This window comes from Siphateles boraxobius, unplaced genomic scaffold, assembly GCF_051911475.1.
Source record: "Siphateles boraxobius isolate OS27281-9 unplaced genomic scaffold, OSU_SipBor_1 8, whole genome shotgun sequence".
Taxonomy (NCBI): Eukaryota; Metazoa; Chordata; class Actinopteri; order Cypriniformes; family Leuciscidae; genus Siphateles; species Siphateles boraxobius.
Window position 1 is genome coordinate 36,315,162 of NW_027509208.1, and position 26,408 is coordinate 36,341,569.

At 37.1% G+C, this 26,408-nt stretch overlaps 1 protein-coding gene across 30 annotated transcripts in view; it reads right to left on the minus strand.

Moving 5' to 3' along the window:
• The window catches only part of mark3b (MAP/microtubule affinity-regulating kinase 3b), a 71,863-nt gene that overhangs the window by 21,546 nt on the left and 23,909 nt on the right, over positions 1 to 26,408 (minus strand). For 17 of the 30 annotated variants that reach the window (XR_013200069.1, XR_013200072.1, XR_013200073.1 and 14 more), the window contains 4 exons: positions 11,836 to 11,884; positions 6,286 to 6,351; positions 6,103 to 6,173; positions 2,104 to 2,160 (listed from right to left, as the gene is read on the minus strand). Coding sequence is in view for 24 of the 30 variants with exons in the window: in XM_077221196.1 (XP_077077311.1) it covers positions 2,104 to 2,160; positions 6,103 to 6,173; positions 6,286 to 6,351; positions 11,836 to 11,884 (243 nt within the window). In the remaining 6 variants the exon portion in view is untranslated. Of the gene's footprint in view, positions 1 to 2,103; positions 2,161 to 6,102; positions 6,174 to 6,285; positions 6,352 to 8,449; positions 8,796 to 11,835; positions 11,885 to 21,090; positions 21,121 to 26,408 lie in introns of those variants that run through there. The other 13 variants (XR_013200074.1, XM_077221197.1, XM_077221194.1 and 10 more) reach the window with 2 other exon arrangements.

Genomic DNA, 26,408 nt, shown 5'->3' on the forward strand with positions numbered 1-26,408 from the left:
TCTGTGAGACATACACTGAGTTTCGGTTAATTTATAATGAGATTTCAATGCAAGTGACCGCGGCGCGCCAGCGCATGATCAAGTCATGATTATGTTGTCTGATATATTTGATTCTTATTTATTATTGGTTGATAAAAAAAAAATTAAAATTAGGATACAATTTATACAAAACGAAATTCACTTTAAAGAAAGGCCTTTTACAAAATGAAACTTAATTAATTGGTCAATGTCTGACTCCCGATGCATCCCATCTTACTCTTGCTGTTCAGTTTTCATTATCAACGTAAAAAAAATAACATTATAATATTTTAACAAATATAAACTAATGCGCTTATTTAATGAACTCGGGGCAAAATGCACCCTCGCAGCAGTGAGTGGGTCTTTGTTTCAGAGATGCGACATTAGGTTAGAGGTGTTTCCATCTCTCGCGGTCACCTTTTTTATTACAACATTTACAAATTGCCTCGTTAGTATTTACCGCCTCTCCCTTCTCTCTCTCTCCCTCTCTCTCTCCTCCACACTGTCACTTGATGACAACTACATAAGCATTTTTAGGCATTGAATAAATTATATTTATTTATTATATATAAGTGCCGGTAATGACGGTATTGAAACTGATACCGTTGCTATTTTAAGACCCCGCGGTATACGATATTACCGAAATACCGCCCAACCCTAATGTCCACTGGAAGCCTCAGTACCAAAACAAATTCCTTGTGTGTGCAAGCACACTTGGCAATAAAGCTCTTTCTGATTCTGATTCTGATAATACAACATTAAAAAGCTTTTAATCTTTGTGGGAAAACGTGTCTCCCTCACCTTGTGGTGGCTTGGAACGTAGGTTTCCAGATATATAATATGTATCTGATTCAAAAACACATTTGGAAGTGGCTCAGATCGGATGCGAAAAAACGTTTGCAACAAATTCCGACCTGTGTCAGAAACTGGTTGTTCGGTAGGAGTTCATGATTAATGAAATGCAAAGAGAATTTAGACTATTCTTATCATACAGTATATGAAAACTGTGAAGAACATGTCTGCGTCATTTTACCTATAGTACAAGGAGGGAAGAAAGAAGAATGATAATTAAAATACTTTATTAATTAAATTTTAAATAATAAATACTAATAAAATTATAATAATTTTAGAGCCATTAAGATTTGTTGCATTATTAAGAACCAGATTAGTTTTTTTAAAGTAATGCATTATTTACATTTTATTTAATATATTAAAAAAAGTATTAAATAAAATTATTGTATTATTGTATTAATATAAGTATATATATACACACACACACACACACACACACACACACACACACACACACACACACACACACACACACACACACACACACACACACACACACACACACACACACACACACACACACACACACACACACACACACACACACACACACACACACACACACACAGCATTTAACTTATACACAATTAAGATATAAACTGCTTAAGATAAATAGATAAAAAACTATAAATACAAGAAAGAAAGAAAGAAAGAAAGAAAGAAAGAAAGAAAGAACGTTATGAAAAAAACGAATAAATTCTAAAATCTGCTGCTCATTTCCAGGTTTAAATTTGATTTTGAATCCCATCTTTAGACCTCAATGTATGCATATTGTAAATGTCATTTCTCTAATACTCCTCCTAACCAACATTAACACAGACAGGTCCAGAGAGTGGAAGCACACAACACAATAAGAGCGAGCCACATTTCCACATGGCTTCCTTCACACTGGCCTCATGCATCATTTACAGAGCATCAGTCTGGAAACAAAGTGTGTAATGGTGCATGGAGACTTGGAAAGGGAAAGCAGACGTAAGGGAGACGGGAAAGAGGAAGCAAGATCTGCAGGGGTTCTTGTTCATGTTCTGTCCTGCTCAAAGACAAGGCTGCTTATTGATTTGATCATTTGGTCTGTATCAAAGCACTGACTTAAGCCCCATTTTGCTACAAAAGGAGCATCTACGTGCATGACTTTTAACAGTATAGCAGCGTTTGAATTAGATGAACCTATGACTTCAGACTTTTTGTTTGCCGAGGGCAGAAAAGATGACAATGACACTCAAGTGACCTTACCTTGAGATCTCTGTGGACAATGTGTTTCTGATGGCAATACTGAACCGCTGAAACAATCTGAAGAAAAAAAGGAGACAAAGGAGTTTTAGAATGAGGAAAGAGAGACGGAACTGATTGGATGACAGACAGGGTGTGGTGTAACAGCCAATACGCCAAATTATCTGGCATCATCGCTTTTTCCCAGAATGCCATTGATTGGACGGGGGAGCATGTGTGCTGTGGGTTCTGACACATGGTCCAGGATGATAAATGAGGGGGAGACAGAGGCTTGCTGAAACTGACTGCTCAGTTGCGTGCCTGACTAGGGCTGGGAATCTCTAGGCACCTCGCGATTTGATTACGATTCAGAGGGCTGCGATGCTAAAACGATTATCGATGCATCTTTTTTTTGTGTGACTACTTGGTACTTTTAAAGCAAAGTATTTATAATGACTTGAATAATTTACTTCCAATATCTTAGATTAATAAAACAATTGGAAGTGATTTGGCAAGTCATCTGTAAGATTACATTTGCCAGCATATGTCCCAACTTTGAAAAAAAACAACAGGAAAAGAAAAGTGTGCCTGTACTAGCAGCATACTTGTAAATGAATACAAACTTCAGCATATTCTGAATATCTAGCATTTGATAATAGACTTCTATCCAACATCCTCCTGTTATGTGCGATGAGCAATATAATCCTTCAGACAAAATAACAAGTTCATTTTGCTGTGGCAAAATCACAAACCGCTTTCATTCAAAAATATAGAATTATGTACTAGCAGCTCTCATACAAAAATAATGCTTGTGGACTTACGCATATTCTGAATAATTAGTAACATACAAAGCTGCTCTTACTACACAACTAAATAATAAAGAGTTATGACTTGAACTTTTTTGCTGTATAGGGCGCATGACGTCACGCCATTTGGAGCAGCCATTTTGACGGAATAGAAAATGCTATACCGCCGGTGATAATACAGCTCGTCGCGAAATATTTCTATCATGCCCGAGCGATGCTGTGCAATTGGATGCGATCAGATACGTGATCATACAAAAGGAATATCTTTATACCGTATCCCAAAAGAAACAAAACGGAGAAACAAGTGGTTGGCGGCAAACAGGCAAAACGCTGATGGCGGTGTTACTGTTTGGCTTCCAACTCAACACAGCTTTGCACTCTTCATTATGGATCGGGTAAGTTGTCCCCTCGAAGGCTAATGAATGATTTCTCGGAGTTCGGGATCAAATGTTATAAATCCACTGTTGCCATAGAAATCCGCAATGTGTGTGTGTGTGCACACTAACGTTACCATTCAGCATAACATAACAGGGCTGTCAAGTGTCACGCATTGAGCGTGACAGTCACTCATTTCGGTCTTTTGTCACGCTCTCCCGCCACACATTGTATTTCTCACGCTGAAAAACTATTTGTAATATATATTTAATATGCCGCAGCGCCCAAAACTCTGGCCGCGCCGCTCTCACTGTGGAACCGGCAGGAATCAAGCGCGTCTCCTCTGGTGTTGTTCGTCGAGCTACACAATAGCCAATCAGAAAATAGCACTATTGTATCTGGGTAAGATTTAACACAACAACCAATGAAAAAAAATTTACACGGTTCTAATGGTGTATGGGTTGACTACATTTTTCTACGTTTGTTTTGTAGCAGTGAGACCAACATTAGCTAGAAACAGTATTAAAGTAGTAATAAAGAGTAGAGAAGAGAGCCATGGAATTGCTCAGTTAGCTTCAGAGTCAGTAACGTTACTGGTAAATGCATTTACCTAACACACTGTAGCCCAATGTCAAAACGTTTTTATGTAGCCTAATTATATTATTATTATAATAATATACTAATAATATATTACCCACGGCAATGGATCTATTATTAGGGGGGGCCCACCCCTAATAATAGATCCAATGCCACTGAGTAGCTGACGGATGTATTCCGTCAAAATGGCTGACACGCGGCTAGGGGTCACGTGACTGGGAGATCCCTATACCACAATCAAAAACACCTTATACAAAAATAGTGAATGAACATCTGCAGAGAGCAAAGTCAAAATATATCTCCTTGTGACTGGAATTGCACTGATACACACTGTGACTGTGGAGGGCAGTACAGTAAACCTACGTATAACGTCCGTATAACAGATCGATTTACAGGATATTGATGTGAAAACTAAACAATATAGAAAGCAGCTGTCATACAAAAAATACAAAATAGGTCACAATGAAATTGCCGAATTTTCCATACGTTAGCTTTTAACGAAGAGTGTGCCGTTCGGATTTTGCGCTCAGCCAATCATGAGTCTCTGTTATGTGCACGCCACAGACTGTCCGGGGACTGTCTGCCTCGTCTACTTGTGATCAGATCCACCAAAACGCATCTTAAAACCAGGTGTAAACATGACCATAATGTTCCAAAAGATTTCAATTTCCAACAATTGCCATTCATTTGAACAAAGAATCCTGAATATATGAACTTTTGAAGTTACATTTTATATTGTGTAACGCTCCCAAATTATAGCTAACTATCATTGTGATATTCTCTTCTCGTTCTCCAACACACATAATTCTCAATGCCGTTTAATATTCATGCAGCTCTGTCGGTGGACAGTGTCCCAGACATCAGATAGTGGGACAGATTTCCATTTCTTTCTCTGGCTGGTGAAAGAATCTGTTCGTTTTTCTGCTCCGCTCAGAAATCTCAGCGGTGCTTCATGCCTGACCCAGATAAGCTGTCTCCACAGCAGCAGAGGAGAGGAGGAGAGGGAGACCCCTTCGCTATGACCACAGATGTCTGCATCAGCTGCGGGATAACCCACCGTACTCATCCATTAGACCAATGGGTCTCAGTGGGAAGGAGGGAGGCTGAAATGGGTCTTCGGGTAATTAAACGGAGCAAATGATGCTGTCAGTGGGTGACTGTCTCATTAGAGCTCTCTCACCGCACTAAACACCAGGAGATGTTTTTGTTGATGGCGCATTTAGGTAAATGCTAAGTAAATCACCGTATGCGTTTATTAACGATGATTAATTTATTCCACAACCAAAAGTTTTTGGGATTATTAAGATAAAGGGAGTATTTGGCTGGTCAAATGATTTTAACCATAAAACGTGTCCACCTTTACGTAGAACAATATAAATAATCTAGGACACATTGATAAGGCTGGAGTCTGCAACTCGCATAAATAATTGTACAATTAAAGTAGAATTTTATTTGTATAAAAATAGTATTATAACATTCAAAACTATGTAAACGAATTAAAATGACAACACAAAATGTGTAAACCTTCATTACGTAGGTTCAGTATGTTAAAACCTTCACAGTATGTAATGAATACTGCGTATATTACATTTTGTGAAAAGGGGCATAATATGTCCCCTTTAATAAGTAGAACTAGATCCTTATCATGAAAATATATAGGGATATTTATTTGAACAGAATGACATCCAATTTAATTGTGTGTAAAATTTTAAATTTCCAGTCAAATAATGTTATCCTGAATATATAATGTTAAAGATGTTATTAAATTGCTGTTAATTTAGATACATTTGATTGGTCACCCTGGAAATCAAGTTGACTGTTGTCTGTGTGTTATTGCAGAAGACTGAGGACTTTGTTGAAATCGTATCCTGCTATTCTATGCATAGAGGAAACATGCATAATATGTGCAGTAAACATACTGAAAAAAATTCAAAACCCTCCCGAATTCAGAGATTCTGACACTACTGTGATGTCAGCAAATTAATTTTGATGTGGGTTTGTGGTTCTCCACAAGCGGTTTATTAACTGTTCAAACCATATTTAGTTTTTCACCCCAAACCAAAAGTCGTGTATATGGGCCACATACGGCCCACTGGGAAACCCTTCACACAGCTGCCACACGATCAACCGCCAATCACACAAGCGCCAACCAATTACAGCTCACAGCTGTGTGAACGGGCAGGACGGCCCAGGTGAGAGCGAGAGGACGGGACAGGCCTGTATCCAGCACACTGCAGTACTGTACCTGTCTAAATTTAGCTCTAGCCTCCTTCTCCTTCATGCGTCCATGCGCTACGAGGTAGTCAAACACCTCCCCTGTGGAGAGAAGAGATGCACATTCTCACTTTCATACGCTTCATTATGTAGAATTACAGGCCTGTTTGCACAAGATTACATAACATAAGAGGCGGTGTCACATCAAACTCACCACCACTGGCGTACTCCATCACCAGATAAAGTGTCTTGTCTGTTTCTATGACCTCAAAGAGTTTTACTGTAGAAAGAGACAGAGACACATTAAAATCAATAATCATTATCCTGCACAAAATACATTTTTGCCTGTATCGCAGGCCAATTTGACAGTTGTCTGTCATCGTGGTGGATGAAGCGCAGCACAAGACAGAAGTAAAAGTTACTGATGCCCAGTCTTTCCTTTTTTGCATATATATGTGTGTGTGTGTGTGTGTAAGGCTGCATTTATTTGATTAAAAATAAAAAAACAGTAATATTCTTGAATATTATGACAATTTAAAATAACTGTTTTCTATGTGAATATATTTTAAAATGTAAATTAATTTCTGTGATCAAAGCTGAATTTTCAGCATCATCACTCCAGTCTTCAGTGTCACACGATCCTCCAGAAAACATTCTAATATGATGATTTGATGCTCAAAAAAACATTCATTATTATTATCAATGTTGAAAACAGTTATGTACTTATAATTTAAGTTATGTAAAATTGAACATTATTGTTAATTAGCTAATGTTCAATGTAAGTTCATTATACCTAACGAGTTAACAAATAGAATTGTTGATTTTAGGTTGGAATATAACCCGGATATTCCTTCCTAAAACATAGCATTTTCTAAAATCCTTTGATTCAACATTTTAATCACCATTTCTCCAGCCGAACTCTTCTAGCATCTACATGAGCTGAAATGTAATTCAGTTCACAGTGTGCCAACAGAGCTCTTCCCTGTTGACCTACAACTGCACAGACATATGCCACGTCTCCAGGAGAACGTTATACTGTAACTGAACGCTGTTTGAAATGTGAGTGACAGGCCAGGTTTAAGTAACAGTAACCGACAACACAAAAACATCAAACACGTACTCCAACATGCACACTAAATTTAGCAACACCGTAAATGCCAGCAAAGGCAGCGCTCCGCTTCTGTGACAGCGATGATTGAGTTCCGACTCTACACAAACACGCACTAAAGCTTTAGTGATTCTGAAAATAGCTCATCATAAATCTGTTATTTCATTATAATTTGTAATTATTTACTCATCCTCATGTCATTCCAAAACCTTTTCCTCAATGGAACTGCGAATGACATAATAAGGTCAATCCCTCTCGAAATACATAAATGTTTGTGTATATATACACACACTGCCGTTCAAAAGTTTTAGATCGTCTCTTCTGCTCACCAAGGCTGCATTTATTTAATTAAAATGAGACACAAAACAGTAATATTGTGAAATATTACTACACTTTTAAAATAACTGTTTTCTGTTTGAAAATATTTTAAAATGTCATTTATTCCTGTGATGTAAGGCTGAATTTTCTGCATCATTACTCCAGTCTTCAGTGTCACATGATCCTTCAGAAATCATTCTAATATGCTGATTTGCTGCACAAGAAACATTATTTAATTTTATTATTATCAATGTTGAAAATAGTTATGTAAACATTTTTTCATGATTATTTGATGAACAGAAAGTTCAAAAAGAACAGCCTGAACATCTGAAATAGAAAGCTTTTGTAACATTTTACACTACCGTTCTAACGTTTGGGTTCAGTAAGATTTTTTTAGGAAAAAATGTAAGTATTATTAATATTTTATTCAGCAAGAATGCATTAAATTGGTCAAAAGTGACAGTAAAGACATTTATAATGTTACAAAAGATTCTATTTAAAATAAATGCTGTTATTTTGAACTACCTATTCTTCAAAGAAACTGTTTTCAACATTAATAATAATAATACATTTTCTTGAGCAGCAAATCAGCATATTAGAATGATTGCTGAAGGATCATGTGACACTGAAGACTGGAGTATTGGTGCTGAAAATTCAGCTTTTCCTTATGGGAAAAATGAATGGAAAAATACATCTGAAACTAAGGCTGCTGAAAAAGTTGGCTTGTACTGTTGCCGTGAGTAAGCACATTAGTGAATAAAGACTTTAATTTTAACATTTTCTCACAAAAAGCTATCTAATAGCTTCTGAAGACCTAATATAGTGTAAAAAGTAGTATGGCAAACTTTTATGGGAGTTTTTTTGGAGCTTGACAAACATGATTGATAGATTACAAGAACTACATAACGATTCTTCAAGTATGTCTAGTGTCTACAGACATTTTTCAACTGACCAAAAATAACATCATGCCGGTTGAGAACAACACAAGGGCGACGGGCGAGTCCTTTCATTAATCTCTGCCCTGATTGTGCCAGGCTCCGCGTTTGACACAACCAGAGCCACATCACCACCCACATCCTCTTCTGGCAATCCACTCCGCCTTTTTCCCTCATTTACGAGAATAGGAAAAAAAGTAGGTCATCAACGGGGCAGCGATAACGTGTGACCAGACGCCTCACTCTCGTCAGGCCCAGGACAGGCAGGAGGAGTCGATGCCCGAGCATGTGCCGCCACAGTCCGCGCTGATTATAACAAAAGACGTCGCATGTGGAAGCGGAAGCAAACGTTGTCATGACGACCCCTGCATTTCCCAATTCCTGGAAAGATGCTCTACATTCGGTGAAATCAAATAAGGGGCGAGTGAGGATGACAGAGGTAAAATCTGAATGAAGGAGAAAGGCTAGGAAGTGCGTGTGCCGTAGCCGGGAGTTAACAATTACCTTCCCTCCAACTCGCTGGAAACACTGTATCTTCACGACGATGCATCAAACGCTTTCACTGGCTCAGTCATTCATATGTGAAACATGCATAATGTCACTGACAATGAAACAGACACGCATAACGCAAAACAAACGAACACAGTACAGACATACTGAAAACAATCGCTCTGAATCGGATTCATTTTAGCAGATCAGGTCGTTGGGACGGTTTGTTTCAGTGAGGTGGTTGAAAGAAACTATTTGAAATAAATATTGAGTTAAAGGTGCTCTAAGCGATGTCACGTGGTTTTTAGGCCAAAACACTTTGTGTCACATACAGCAACTATCATCTCACTATCCGCTAGCTGCCAGTACCCTGAACACACTGTAAAAAACGCGGTCTCTGCAGACTCCCCAGGCTCCACAAATGGCAACAAAAACAAACTGGGCTATCCCGCACCACAAAACATAACAAACTGTTCCAGCCAATAACCGACAAGAAGGATTTGGGGGTGGGGTTTGGGGGGTTAGTGCGCGGATGAGGAGGGAGGGAGGGTCTAGCTAGCCTCCGTTTTGTTTGAGCACAAAGAGCAGCTTTAAATACTGCTTTTTGAGATAGATCTCATCGAATGTGTTGCCAAACAAAGTTCTTCCATTCTCACAAACACGATCGATTTTGAACAAATCAATTAAACATGATCTAAAACAGCGATTTGTATGTTTTGTGAAGTCACAGCGAAAGAGTTCCTGCAAAGCTTTTTCTTTCAAGCACATGCAAACAAGGTTAACTGTAAACGCAAAAGGCCCTGATACACTTCAAACCGAATCAAAGTACTAGCTGGTGTGACAACAATTTGAACAAAATCAGTTTCTGCCTGATTTTGTTCATTAGGTGTTTTCTTGGCGAGTTCGAAACAGCTTGCAAAGCAAACTTTCTGGAAAAGTTTGTTTCGGCTGGTAAACATCTTTGTACTACCATTGGTCCGTGACGATTATGTAATAGTTAGGTGTGGCTCTGAGGCTCCGCCTTCTGACACGTGGAAATATTTTCCAGTTAATCTACGAGTGAAAACATGAACACACTGGAGAGCAGATTTATAGTAGAAAATGAAGTTGTACTTCTGATGAGACACTATTTCTCATGTTAAATACGGTAAAGCTGCTTGATTTTAAGCAATCTGTTGTCTAAAGTGCTGGTATATAAATAAACGTGACTTTACTAAAGTGCCGAATTGCAGAGCTCGTGCAACATATCCACACTGCAATGATCAGACGCTTTTCTTAGGCTTTATTAAAATGCTTGCGGTTTTCTCATTTTTGTTGTGTTCATTTAGTTATTGAGAGGAAAGCGCGCAGCACATATTTGCATATTCATCTAACCGTCGCTCTCAACATGTGTGCGCGTCGGATGTTCGATAACAGTATATCGCTGCTCATGTATTTCGAACTTCGTTTTACCCCCAAGCGAAAAGGAACTTCGCCGTGAGTATATTGGGGCCTTAAAATGTTTGTTGTCCAATGCAATACCAAACCATTTTGAGTGAACTCTGACCTGAAATTTACAAAGCGGAAAGACATCTGATCCACAGACTGAACCTTTGGACAAACTTAAAAATTGCCTAGCTTGGCATTCTGCAGGCTCAAAGCCTTGTGCGATTGGAGAATATAACATATATTCCTGATATATGTTATCAGGAATATATATTATGTTATAATAAAGCAAATTCCTGCTCTAGAACAGGGGTTTTCAAATGGGGTGCTACAATTATTCTACTGTCAGCCAAGATCTGCAAACAGTTTTGCGACAAAATTATTTCTAATTCTAAGTAAAAAAAGTTGTGCCATTAATGTAATAAAGGTAAAAAAAAATTTAGATCATATTTTGATTTGTATAAAATATAGTGGCAAAAGAAAAGCCACTGTGCATATTTAATTTAACAACATGTCTTTACAATATCACGCTTACTATTTTTGTCACAGTATAAATGAGTATTGATACACATCGTTCAAATGTTTGGGGTCGGTAAGATATTTTCTTTCAGTCTCTTATGCTCACAAAAGCAATTATTAGATCAATATTTATTAATATAATAAAAACAGCAATATTGTGAAATAAAATAACTTTTCTATTTTAATATATTTTAAGATGTAATTATTCCAGTGTTGACAAAGCTGATTTTTCACCATCATCACTCCAGTCTTCAGTGTCACATGATCCTTCAGAAATCATTCTAATATGCTGATTTGATGCTGAAGAAACATTTCCTAATATCATGAATGTTGAAAACGGTCATGGAAACCGTGACTGCATTCAGGAATCTCAAAAGAACAGCATTTCTTTGAAATTTGATTGTCCTGTAACATCATTTTAAAATAATTTAATGCATCCTTGCTGAATAAAAGTATTAATTTCTTATTGTATTCTTACCGGCCCCCAAACTGTTGGTGCTATAAGTTCCTCACGCTTAAGTTTCATGTCATCGCTGACCAGTGAGCTTTCAGAACTAAAATTACATATATTATAATAGGAAACAAGGATCTCTCACGATTCGACACAAACACCTGCTGATGTCCGGGAATGGCAGATGGGGGTCATTGAGGGCCGATAAAGGTATTGGGACGAGAGAGGGGCCACACAGAGATGACATCATGAGACGGGGGGGGGGGGAGGCATGTGCAGGCCGTCAGATGATGGATGCTCAACAATGGAACACACAGAGGCATACAGGAGTGCTTTTGTGCTGCCGGGAGGAGCCGGTCAGCCAGTCTGAATAGGAGCGGTGTGGCGGCTCTGGGAAAAGCAGAGGGAGTTCCTGCACAGGGGATTAGAGAGGCCTCCACTACAGTCCGCTTTGTGTGCCGCATTCCCAAACATCTCCACAGAGAGCTTCTAAAAACAGATTACTGTAGGACAACTTACCAATATTTGGATGATTTAGAATCTTCATTATTCTTACTTCCCTGAAGAGCTGCAAAACAAGGCAGAATAAGAACAATTAGAGGATGAGCTGGATATTTACATTTATGGATGAAAACATAAGTGGTTTGGCAAAACTCAGTCACAGTTCTAGAGCGATGTATATCTTTCAAAAGTTGAAGGTCTGAAAGATTTTTTTGGAAAGAAATTAATACTTAACACATTCAGAAAAGATGCATTGAAATGATCAAAAGTGACAAATATATAATTCATGATAAAATATTTTCTATTTAATTTATATTTTATAACAGTTTTCTATTTAAAATAAATGGTGTTATTTTGAGCTTTCTATTCATCAGAGAATCATGAAAAAATATTAAGCAAAACTTTCTTGAGAACCAAATCAGCATATTAAAACGATTTCTGAAAAATATAACCGTTTTATTTTCTCACCTATACCATTCCAATTCAATTTTCCATACCCATTGTCCACAACAATATTTGAAGGCCTACAATAAAAATATTTTAGAGCTTTGCATAACTAGAAAGATGTATTTCTTTTTTTTATTTATATAAAAATAAATCAATATTAAGTAATATCTTGATTTTAGGCTGTTTTAACTTATTTTAATGCTTGTTTTGTCTCATTTTAAGCCATCTTGAGGCCACTTTGGGAGTTTGTTGAGGCTCCCTGAGCGACAAGGCTTGTGCACCATTCAGAATTGATTGAGAATTGCATTTCTATTCCTGTTCTATCTTTCTCTCTCACCACATATCTGTTCACGCCAGTCTCCGGACTCTTTCACCCTCAAAACATGCATCAATTTTCAAGGGTCCAGTACGTACGTCACTCTGACGCGTGCGGTCACATACAAAAAGACTGAAAGCATGAGAAAGAGTGAAAGGTACAACATCTTTTGTGTCCATTTCACAAAGTTCAGTAGTCACTGCACAAAAAGAAACTAGCAAAAATCAATACGCGCCTCCGAGTGCAGGGCTAATTAGGCTCTTAGTCAGCCGGCAATGTACTAAACCCAAGCAATCTATACTAAAGCACTAGTACAAACACTTTTCACATGCTTTCTCACACATCAGAACATGTGGACACGGTCAGGCACTCTAGAATAAACTGAGCTGACATCAAAGTGGACGTTTGTGGCCGTTGAACTCCAGTGTTGTAGTACAGTAGCCGGCCCGAGCGCGCCAGATCTAAATGATGGCATCTCATTTCAACAGGCTAGAGTGTAAAATACTAAATTTAGCAGTACAAACACAGCCTGTGACTTCAAACATGAAATATGATGTAATATCTCCTCTTTATTTGCTGCTGCTGAATTTACAGCGCCATAGCGAAAAGAAATCATATTTTACCCAAATATGCAGGCTTCACTGAATGTGATGAGACAAAAAAAAAATGTAATAAAGGCAACATATTGTAACAAATTACAATGTCTTCGCCATCTCAAAACAGCCATAAAGAAAATCTAGTGCAATACAATTCATGTGTCGGTTGTTGAAATGAATCAGCCAAAAGACACAGGAATTCATTAGTTAGGCCTATTGGTTTTGAATCAGCTTGATGAATACCATCGCTTCGCTTCAGAAGGCCTTTATTAACCCACTGGAGTCGTATGGATTACTTTTATGATGGATGGATGCGCTTTTTGGAGCTTCAAAAACTCGGGCTATATTCAGTGCCATTACAAAGCTGGGAAGAGCCAGGAATCCAGGATATTATTTAATATAACTCTGCGATTGCGACTGAAAGAAGAAAGTCATATACACCTAGGACGGCTTGAGGGTGAATTTTTTGGGTGAACTATTTCTATCATAAAGATTCACAAACTCGTCGGTTTGTGGTTGAATTAGACAGACTAATCTGAATTCATAATGAATACTGGCTCAAAATAAAACAAGAATTCATCGGTGCATTTAAGATTTGTGAACAGTATTAATACTGACTAGTAAGACAATATTGAAATATTTTATTACATTAATAAAAACTAAATGTTAGCACCAAAAAATAATATTGTTTTTATATTATATAAATTGTATTGTATATTTAAATGCAGAATTTGCAGGAAACACTGATCCTACCAAAGCACAAAAACACTCCCCGGAGGTTCTGTGATAATCGGGCCCTGATAACAGGCTGATGGTGTTTAAACTGGCAAAACAGATTACACCGACCGCGGTCTGGGGCTTCTCCTTATGACTCGCAGAGAGCGGGATGCTGGAAGCACACGCTGTAGAAAAGAGCGCACAGCAGTCGTTTCAGCCCGCAGCCACAAATGACAGAACGCTAATTAAAGACAGCGAGGTCTCCGCTAATGAGCGGAAGCCATCCAGAAGGAGATAGGCATGTCGAGCGTCTCGAACGGAGGTGGAACATCAGCTGTTTAACATCACCATATGTAAGTGATGAGTCATCAGTAGTATCAGAGATGGGAATGACAAACTGTGGACGGCCACCCAGAGCTTCCTGTTTAGATGTCAACACAGCACATTGCTGGCTGGGAGTGTAAAACAAACACTCATTGCTGACACATTTAGGCGAAAAATATGAAATAGGAATCATTACTTACAATTAAAATTAACTGGTAATTAAAAATGACTCATGGCACTATTTTTTGAAATCCTGAAAAGTGACTCAAAACGTTTGGATCATGCTACCGAATTAGTTTAAACTACACTCTGAAAAAAAAAAAGAACTTACAAAATTATTTTAGTATATGATGTACTTAAACACAAATAAAAGTAGAGATTACAATAAGATACAAAACATGATCAAAGTTTGTCACAAACCCTAACCCTTAAGTTTCAACTTATGAAAATAATAAAACTGTAATAATTGTTAAATATATAATATAAAATGTAGTGTATGTGTAGTATCAATTATATCAAACTTGAAGAAAAAAAATTCTCGGTGAATAATCACCTAAATTTTAACTTATGAAAATAATAAAACTTAATACAATAACAGCTTAATAAATAAATAAATACAATGTAGCATGTGTAGTATCCATTTGATCAAAATAGAGCAATTTGTTTACAATTAATAAGGACTTAAATTTCAACTTGTGAAAATAAAACACTAATAAAAAACAAAATAATAAAACAATAATTAAAGTGTATGTGTAGTATCAATCAGATCAGACTAGAAGAGCGATTTGTTTTCAATAAATAATTACTTACATTTTAACTTATTATAAAACTTAATAAAATAACTGTTAAATAAATAAAGTGTTTGTATCAATCAGATAAGACTAGAAGTTTAGGGTCCAATTTTCACTATTAACTAGATGCTTATTATTAGCATGCATATTATATTAATTTCTTATTCTGCATTACCAGGGGCGGTCTAAGGGGGCTGGAGCCCTAATGTTTTCAGCAAAGCCCCGAATGTTTTTATTACCATGCATTGTACGCACCATCACTGAGTTTTCACGCGCATTAAAATATTTTTTATTGAGAATTTAATTAATTAAATGTATATCTCTCGACTCTCACATCTACAGTGTCCGTCAATATACGCGTTGTCATTCACAAACAGACAAGAACCGCCCACTCAGGCTAGTGCTTCTGACTGACATGTAAACTGGCCAACCATCGATGGGAAATTCAGCGTCTGTACGATAATCCAGCCAATGAAATTAGATATTTTGGAGCCAGGCGGTTTGTTGATGTGAAAGTTAGTTAATGGGTATATCAAAATTCTTTAAAAAAAGGAAGTAAAACACCCCCAGCCAGCACTAAAACAAGATACAACAGCTTCAGCTGGTATCTGTAACTTTTAATCATAGTATTATATTTCTTATTCGGTTTTAAATTGTGTCTGATTTACATTTTGATCTTCTAACAATGGTTGCGCAGCACAGTCTATAGGACACACACACGCGCGCACACACACAATTAGAGCGTTATATGTTTGGTTAACATGGCCTGCCTGTGTCAGGGCAACAATTAAATAAAAAAGATAATACAAGTAAAGAAAATATTTCGCTAACGAAAATGGTTTCAAACAAAGCATCACAGTGTTTACTGAATGAATTTGCTTGTAAACGATTCACTCACCCCGCTATTCAAAAAACATTTCTTACTTTTTTTCTAAATGAATCATCTGTTTTGAACGAATCGATTGAATAAACCGACTCACTGATTAAGGCACTGGCTTGCCGCCATCTAGTGGCAAAGTACCATTCTAATTTTTTCAATATTTCATATTTCTGTATTCCAAATTTGATATTTGATACATTAGCCTCATACGATTATTTATGCAAATTGTAAGTGCTGTGTAATCGCTATCAATTGCTATTGAATTGCACTTGACCTGATGTTGAACTTGACCTGTTCTGTTCCCTTCTTTGTAAATAGCATCTTGGAATATTTGGTATTCTTACTTTGCAATGCATTATTGCATTTTTGTTGATTAGGGTGGATTGATGTTTCAGTTTAACTCTGTGTGACATTGTGACTTTTAATTTTAGTAAGCCAGAAAGATTTCCCTTTTTAAAAAACAAAAAAAACAATTAAAGAAAAACAAAAAAACAAATATTAAACTTTTTATTTAAAGCTTATTCCTTGTATCCTGACACATACATGGATTTCTCTGGGCTAAGCCCCGGATATCCACTCACCCTAGAACCGCCCCTGTGCATTACCATATTCTACATTCCTTAATCCTAACCAATACCTAAACTTAACAACTACCTTACTAACTATTAATAAGCGCAGTAAATAAGCAAAAGTTGTAGTTCATAGTGAGAATTGGACCCTAATCTAAAGTGTGACCGAAGAATGATTTGTTGATGACTTCACAATCTACAGACTTCTATTATGCATCCTTTTTGTAGCTTGACAGCTCCAGTCCCTCATTAATTATAATCATATGGGGGAAAATGACCAGTAGGTACGGAATGAGATGAAGTATAACCTACTCGTCTACTTCATCAAATTCTAGATGGACTGAATGTTCTCCTGTAAATAACACATGGTGCAGATGCCATGCTCTTCAACACCGAGAGCTTGATGCTGTGTGTGTAAGTGTGTAGGTGTGCAGCTGCACTGAGACTGCCTGCAGAGAAAAGCTTTCTCTACGAAACATGCATGCACTTTTGTAAATAGATGCAATCTTGTCTGTAACACACCTACAAGCAATCAGCGCAGTATTTTTGATAAGCGCTCCCATGCATGTGCGTTACCGTGCACACGATTAAAGCACAATTGCAGCTTCCACTTTTGTCCATGTGCGCATCTCTAAAACATGTGGTTTTCACATGCCCTGAGGTGGCAGCTACTTCCTGTTTCTCACAATGAGTACTCTCAATGGTGTTCTGTGGGGGGAAAAAACAACAGCACTGCTGAATAATTCACTAGAGTTTCACAAAGTGACGACGCTCCTCTTTGCAACCATTGACGACCCTCTGCCTTTGCCATTGGTTCTACGCCTGGGAAAAAAAAAACAAGATCAAGTTGCATGAATGTTGTCAATTCATCAGACGCAGTCATGAGGAGGCAGAATGAGTCAGGTTGGTAGGTTAAATGACTTGATCATTAGTTGATGCCATCTAGGAATCTCAGGAGTAACCAAAATGTAACCATAACCAAAAGACTTAACTCATTCAGGTCTGCCCCACTTTTCATGATCCTATCAACTCCCGCCCTACATTTTTTCTCAATGAATATCCTGTTTCACTCAGTATACTGAATACATTTGGTGCAGGATTTACTTAGAAACAGTTGTCACTGCATTTGCAAGTAAGTTATAACAAATAATTACAAATTACTACATTGAATTAAGCATTCAATTTTGAAGTAGAAAGACTGAAATAGCATTTTCTTGTCAAATGTGCTCTGATAATTTTTGTTTTATTAACAAGTTTGAGAAAGTGAAACAGTATTTTCTTGTATATACTCTGATAATCTGTGTATCCACAGATGTATCCTGAGTCTTAAAAGCACAAACAGGCTAGTTTGGGAAACCACCGAAAACAGCTCATCTCTACTCAGAGCTTCAGAAGTGACAGGAAGAGGTTTTTGTCTGCGCTGTTCATTTCGCTTAAAAGCCAAACAGATTTGCACAATCAGGTTTTAAGAATTAAATGTAGGCCTGTCAATATAATACACTAGTGCAATTAGTTATAAAATAATATTCGTAAGGAATTTTCCAACCATAAGAGCGACTAAAGTACTTGAATTAATCACCTTAGCCGTAAATGCCACGTGACTAATCACTCTGGAGATGCAGAAAATGATATTATGCCAACGTGTGATTGGCTGATGGAACGTGCACAATACTAAACTCTACTGAGCTGTGACTTCAAAGACGGCAGACAGGAACAATTACAAGCCCAATTCATGCTTTTAGTTCCAACAAAGAACCAGTCACTAGTAAACATCTAAAATAATGAGATATGAGCTTGCAAAAATAAGCTATTTTTAGCCCGGTAGATTTCTCAATTTGAGGTTACAAAAATAAATAAATAAATAAATAAAAATACTATCATTTAAAGATTTGGATGCTGCAAAGGACGCTGTGTGAAGATGGGCCTGTGAAGGAAAAGCAAAAATGCAAGCTAATTTCCTGAGGTTAGTGAAATAGCCCCGCCCACCACTGTGCAAACACCAATCGCACGCTGGTCACCCTGGATAGCAGTGGAGAAACAGGAAACACTTCAGCAGTCCCGCAACAATCACCCCACACTCCCCTCCTCTCTCAGCACATCTCATAAACAGGAACTCCCTCACAGAGATGTAGTCATTTGCACTGACCTAGAAAGAGAAGGGCTGTCCACGCTGCACACACAGTTTTTACCACCACAAATACACAGCTGCTGCGTATTTGACCAATTAATACTATCTGTTAAACGGTTTAAAAAAGTAATTAGTCATTATATAAAGTCTACGGCTGTCACTAACATCGGATATTTTTTGTGGTAATAAAAATCGACCTAAGCAATGACCTAAGCCTTCAAAATGCATATATAACAACAATGCAATACAATTTGGTTCAAATAAAGTATCAAAAGAAAGTAATCGTATAGTTTTATAGAACAACACTTAAAATACATAATGGCAACAATTCTCTTATGGACATTATGTATAAACAAATGCCTGCACTGCAGAGGGTTCCAACTGTCTGTTGTTACACTTTACAGCAGATCAAATCCTTGCTTAATATTGGCCAAATGACACTTAATTTAAATGTTTACTTAATCTTTAATACTTTGGCTACTTTCATTTCTTGAACAAGAATATGTGGACATCAAAATATCCAAACTCAGAGTGAGGGGTTAAACTTTTATTTTGAAATTGTGATTAACAATTTGCATCTTTAGAAACATATTGATGTATTCTCCTGTGTTGGTGTAGGTTTATAAAAGATCTATATATATATATATATATATATATATATATATATATATATATATATATATATATATATATATATAATTGAATCTCAGCCTTTATGAATTCGCAATAGTTTTTAAATGGTTTTAACATATCGTGCATCCTTAGAAAACGGTCTAATAATGCAATTCATGGATTCTCGTCTGTGGAATGCACCATTTCAGGTATTTTGCCGGTTACTGCCGTTTAAATCGAGTACTCTCAATTTAATCGAAGAATCGTGACAGCCCTAGTAAGGTCGTTTTCAAGACATTTTCAAACGTTTGCTAAATGGTTAAAAAAATACGCTACACATATAAACTGCTTTTTTTAGAGTGAAAAAAACAACTCTCATGTAAGTCACATTTTATCGATGCATTCAGAAATAATGTCAAATACTAGTAAATAAAGCAAAATTTTAACAAACATTTTAAACGCTATAAATATAGTTAGTCAAAAATCTCAACAAAACTGTACATACACACACAGACTACAGAGAACGATTCAGGAGTGAAGTGTCAGAACCTATTAAACTAATGGACAGATAATGTACAATAACTCATTATGCAACTCTACACAAGAACAAACAAACAATATTAAAAGGGCCATTTCATGCCTAGCATTTTTGAAACCCCTTTAACATAAACAATACATAAAATCCAACTTTGCTTACTTTAATAAGAGGAACCATCTCTCTTTGACTTTATGATCTATCAAAGAGAAATGGCCCTAAACCAAAAACCACAACAGGAAGTCAAACTCAATACACACGTGCTACATAACACACAAACATATGACTCAAACTATGTTTTCCACTTAAGTCAACATTCAGATCTCAAAGCTCATTTAGTTCCTTCTCGAGCAAAAGGGAAAACATTCTCCACCCAATTCGGATGACTTTTGGACATTTTAGAAAAGGGTCATGTGAAAGTGGGACACAGACACATTTAGGTAGAGAAAATAATCCACCGATGAAGGATATGAGGCAGCTTTAAGCGCTCACTCAATCGCCAGGGTAATATATATTTACTAAAAGACTTCATTTTCTTTTCCTCTTTTGATAAATCCAGACTTCCGTCCTCCAGGCTTTAGATTTACCATCACCTGATAATCAAACAGCTAATGGGAATGAGAATATCATGAAAGGGGACACTGAAAAAGTAATATAAAACACGTTTGGACGCACTAAAGGGTGAATGAACACAATTACTGAACATTAGAAGATTCGCTCAGAGGAATCTCTCGGCTGGCCTAATTGGACAAGAGCCCACTTTTCCTCGCCGGCATGTTAACGCGTGTGTGTCTTTAACTTCCTCCATGGCTCATTTCCCCGTTTAAGGTGCATGCAAACAGCAGCTACCGTTCCTCACACCGCTCCACTTCTGAGAACATGAAACGCTCTCAAATGGCTCATGAAAAGATTTCGAACGCTTGGCAGCAAAAACAGAATGCCGGCTTGGTTGTCATGACATATTCCTGATTCCATTTTAGTGCTTCATTAAGTGCCTGTTTTAGGATTTTTTAGAAAGCACGAAAAGAGCAATAAAAGAAACAGATGCAATAATTACATTGTATATTTTTCTTAAGGAAATGTGAGTGGTGCTTGTTTTGAGCAGTTGCCAGGACATTGCTTTGCGGTTGCTAATTTAATTTAACATAGACTACCGTTGGAAAAAGTAATACTATGTAAGTCAATGGGGCACATCAACTGTTTGGTAACCGACTTTCTTTAAAATGTCATCTTTTGTGTTCAGCAGAAGAAAGAAATTCATACAGGTTTGAAACAACATGAGGGTGAGTAAATGACATAATTTTCATTTTTGGGTGAACTAACCTTTTAATACCAGGTGGAAACAGGGTCTTACTCACCCTCATGTACTGTATGTGACTCTTTTTCCCCTGTGGAACACAAAACAAGAATTTTAAACTGAATTGGTTGCTCTTTTATGAGAAATAAATGGGACTGAGGCATTCAAGCTTAAAAAAAAGACATAACATTTGAGGAGAAGATTCTCAGGTTTCCCACACAAAGCCATTGCATGATTATGAACCACTTTAATGACACAGCGAGTTACCAGCACAATCCTCCACTTTTCTCTTTTCACACTTCTGAAACATGAGGATGAGTAAATGGCAGAATTGTCATTTTTTTCCTGTATTTAGGTACTGAAATCCAAACCTCTCATTGGTAACAATGATTCCTGCCTTGGCAGCACCACTAAATAAAATGACAAGTCTAAAATAAATTTGTTCTCTGAAAAGGCACAAAAGTTTTTTTGTAGTCTCAATCCCGCTCTCTCTCACTTTTTTAACAACAAAGAGGGTTTTAGACAGAGAAAGGTGAATAATTACATTAGGCGGTTATTATGACAGCAAATGCAGACATGGTAGAATTAAAAAAAAACTTCAGGGACTCAAAATAGAAACTTCAAGATCTAAATATTTAGATGTTCCTTTGTTCAAAAATATGGAGCATCTAGGTTTAGATGTTGAGTTGCTGGAGAATCAGTCTGCTTTGATCACAACCAACTGTTCACAAGTCATTCACTGTGCCAGACACAAATAACCAAAAGATAGACTAAATACCAGCCGAAACAACAACAACCTGAATTAGGGCTGGGCGATAAAACGATAACGATTACAATTATCGCGATATAATTTTTCTCGATAAAACGATATCTAGAGCTCGATAAATGTTCGATGATGTTTATGCGCCAAAAGCGGAACGAAACTCATTTGAACCGCGCGCCACACGGACCATTTATCCGCTCGGTTCAAAGTCCAAACGGCAGCGCGAGCTCACTAGATCAGACGTTCACTCTGATGATCGGTCTCACTCACGACATCCAGTGAGAAGCGCTTGAATTCAGCGAAGAACACAAATGTCTCAGTGATTTAAACCAGTTTAAAGGCAGATGAAACAGCGCTGACAAACTGAAGAAACACTGCGCAACGATACAGTCAGAATCTGAATTGCTACTGAATCCATTACCATGGATTTACTGAAATGCTAGCCTAGTAATATTAACTGCACCATGAAATGTGGGATATACATATTGAATTGTATTTAGGGCTGGGCCGGTATGGATTTTTTCTAACCGCGGTTGAAAAGCAAGATTTTCCCGCGGTATGGCGGTAAACCGCTTTAAATAGCCAGCCCCCCAAACCCCCCAAAATATTTGTTATTTAATCTATGTCGATTATATGAAGAGTGAACAGCATGAGTAAGATAGGATCATAAGATGGGTCAGACACGATTTTGACCACTTTATTAAGTTTTGTTTTGTAGAAAGCCTTTCTTTAAATTAAATTTCGTTTTGTATAAATTGCACCTTAATTTTAATCACTGTTGCATTAACTAATTGCCTGGAATTAAGAAATAAGAAGCAAATAGAAGACATATAATCAGGAGGACGTGGAAGCGCGGGTGCGATCACTTGCGCGTGAACTGGAGCTCGTCTCATAAATGAACCGAAACTCGGCGTAGGCTGGGCCTAAATGTCTACTTTTAAACAAAATTCAAAACGAAATGATAACATTTTAGTCTACAGTAGCCTAGTCAGGTAAGGTCAGGTTTGCCGATGTGCGTTATAGGCTATTTACTTATTCATATTTATCCCTGGGCGCTAGGCATGTGCCGGTATCAAATTTTCATGCTGCGATTAATTGATTGAGCTTTTATCACGGTATACGGTATTATCACGATATTTTAATTGCACAAGAGAAACAGACGGATTGGGGGTATCTAAAAAAAACTTGCATCACAATGTGTAATTGTGATTGTCAAAACATTAATTTTATTTTTTAGTGACAACATGTTAATGTTTACATGGTACAGTTACTGAGGCTACTGTTTGTATTATTGCTTAACACAATTTTCATGATTTCAATTAAATTCTTGGATTTAATTTCAATCTTGATTCAATATTGACTCATTTGGATAAATATTAGGTAGGCTACAGTAGATAGCCTGCATTTAAATGTTTCTCAAGAAAAAATATATCTCACATAATGCTGTAAACATACAGAGAGAAATTAAATATAATGCATACAATATAAACATAATAATAATATAAATATAAAAATGTAATATGCCGTAATTTTCATTATAATAACAATTATATAATGACAAGTAAACATATATTAAAATATGTAATATAGTGCACATATTTAGCAAAATACTCCTCTCTATAGCTATTTTCTTATAGTCAACTAACATTAAATGGCTTTCCTGAGGTAAATGTAACGTTCTGTGACATAATTGTTCTCCTGCAGTGTTATTGACCTCTTTCCGTGGTTGAAAAACACTGATTGATCGAAAGTACGTATACCTTTCGGTGGGTTGTACTGTATCTTTAATAAAAAGTAACAGATGATCTGTTTACTTGAACTGAGGCGCGCGATCTGTCACGTCATTTACAAGCACCAAAACAGTATTTATTGTCTGAATTTCGTTATAAAACCTGAGAGCTGATATTTTTTTCATATCAAAAGTAACCTGCTCTGTCTAGTCTGTCGGTGTCAGTGTCCTCTTTGCTCCGCGATTTTTCTCTGCGTGAGAAAATGGATGTGTGGCGCGAGACCGTGTGAAAGTGTCAATTGCGTGAGTCTCAAGCTGAATGCGTGAGAGTTGAATATTGCATGCGGGGGATAAATAGTCGGCAGCGTTCCTCCTTCCGCCGTGCTTCTTCTCCATGTGAGGATTGTTTACATTAGACTAGAGTGCACACTGCATTCACACAGTGCTTATACATGTGATGTGGGGATTGTTTACATCAAAGTGCGCACGTGTTTTGCGCAGCATATACGCATTGTTTTTTTAAGCGGTTGATGGAAAATAAGCTGATGCGCGTTCTAAAAATCTAAATTCGGATCTATTATTTTTCACGGTATTTCGAAGTCCCCGCGATAACAATATCGTGCATATTCATTACCGCGATTTATCGCATTACCGAATACCGGCACATGTCTACTGGGCGCCGATCGGAGACGGAGTTCACTGCTGATATTCTGGGGATACAACATAGCCAATATACTAGGGACTTTAGCCTTTAAATATCTTTGCTGCATTGGATCAGTGTTCTTTTTAGAACAGCCAAGAGCTTTCTAGCCTCGCGACAGCAGCGCCTCGCATTGCTCATAGACCTTAAAACAGTCAGCGCCGCGGATGCGGTTTCGAAAATTGATCAAAAAACGTTGGTGCGGGTGGATGGCGGACCGATGATGAGTTTTGTGATGCGGTTGCGGATTAAATAATAATAGCCCACCCGCATATCTCTAATACGAATGGAATGTTATTGTGCGTCATGGAACATTGTGCTCCTCAACTCGCGAAGGGTCGGATTTGCTCCATCTTTTGATTATAAGTTTTGTTTAGAAAACCTTGAATCCATGTAAGCCACAATATCATTAGACATAATCCATGTCATTAGAATCAATGAATCCATGACATTAGACACAACGTGCACACATGTGCAGGCCAAGGCACTTTTTTTTTTTTTTTTTTTTTTTTTTTTTTTGCGGTGATGATGACGGTGACGAGCTCAGACCCGCGGTTGGAGTCACGTGACCGTGGTATTGCGGTAACCGTCCCAGCCCTAATTGTATTATATTATTAATGTAGACAATGTATTAAAGGACTAATGGAATATAATTACAGTAAATAATAATGTATTTAGGTTACTGTTTTTCATAAATACCTTAGAAACCATAAAGTTATATTTTGCCATGATAGTGAGGTGGCTATAGGCTATGCCTGGTTTTATCTGTGGTTATGATCTAAATGCATGATACTGGATGACCAATGGTTCATTTTAATAAAACTCAAACAGTCAGAATATTTTTATATATATTTGTAACAGATGTTACTGTTTTTTTTAATGAACATAAATTAAACATACAGTAGTAGTATTAGCTTGAGTTAGGATGCAGATTTACTGTCAGCTCACTGTCAAATATGCGTTTTGAGACAAAACCTGTAATATTAATATTGCAGCCTGCACTGCAAACTGTGCTGAAGATACGTGCCATCAAAGTCAGGCAACAAAATCCTGTTTCAAGACTTCAAGAACCAATATCCCCCATTAGCACATGCAGAAACTAAGATATATATTTTTCTATTCAGAAATGTATTTTAAAGGGTAACTAAACCCCTGGTCAGAGCCTGACTCCACCCACTGGCAATATTTGAAAAATGCTGGAAAAGTGGGCAGGGCCCAGTGGAGGGGGGCGTGCACCTGAGACGCATCTGTCTGTATGGAACTTGCCTACGTCACCAACAACCGCTGCGTCACGAACCACCCCAAACATCCAATAGGAAAATTCAACTGCAGTAGCCACCATTCAACCTGAAGAGGGCAGCACTAAGACGTTTTTAAACCATATATTGTAGAATTAAAACACTTTATATACAAATGTCAAAAAAGTTACTCGAATCAATGAACAGTACTAATAAAGCCCCATTCTTACAGATCATTAACTAAAAAATGTTGGTTTAGGGTTTAGTTACCCTATAAGGAAAAATGACAAATGTTTGAATGTTCTACCTCAGATTTGTGAAATGTTCACCTGTTTTGCAAGTGTTTGTCATGATATGTTCTGACAATAAAGAGTAGTTTAAAACCACAATTAACGCTCTGGTTTCTACAACTTTCACTTAGGAGCAAAAATCTGCCTTTAAACTTAAAAGAAATAAAGATTTGACATTTATTGTGATAATTATCGATATTGACTAATATAAAAAAATTATCGTGATAATTTTTTTTGGCCATATCGCCCAGCCCTAACCTGAATCTAAACAAATATCAAAGACACTAAACATCCCAGCTGAAATGAAAGTAACATTTCAAAGAAAAACTGTACGCCCAAGCATTGTTTTATAACAATGTACAGTATAAAATGACTTTGGAAGAGTTAAAAATGTGTCAATCAATTGAGGAAAGCCACAATTTCGGTTAACAATGTGACATTGCTTTAGCTCCAATTGGACACGACTCACTTGCCATGACGAAATTAGGTAAATTTGAGTTTCCCAGACAAACTTTGAGATTTTAATCCTGTCTGAATCAAACAAGAATGTGTTTTCCCCTCACACAACCTTGGTAAAAATGAAGGCGCAAATTATCAACAGTTTTTCAGTTAATTCTGGGAAAATCTCTCATGCAGTATATGAATCTTTTCACAACGCT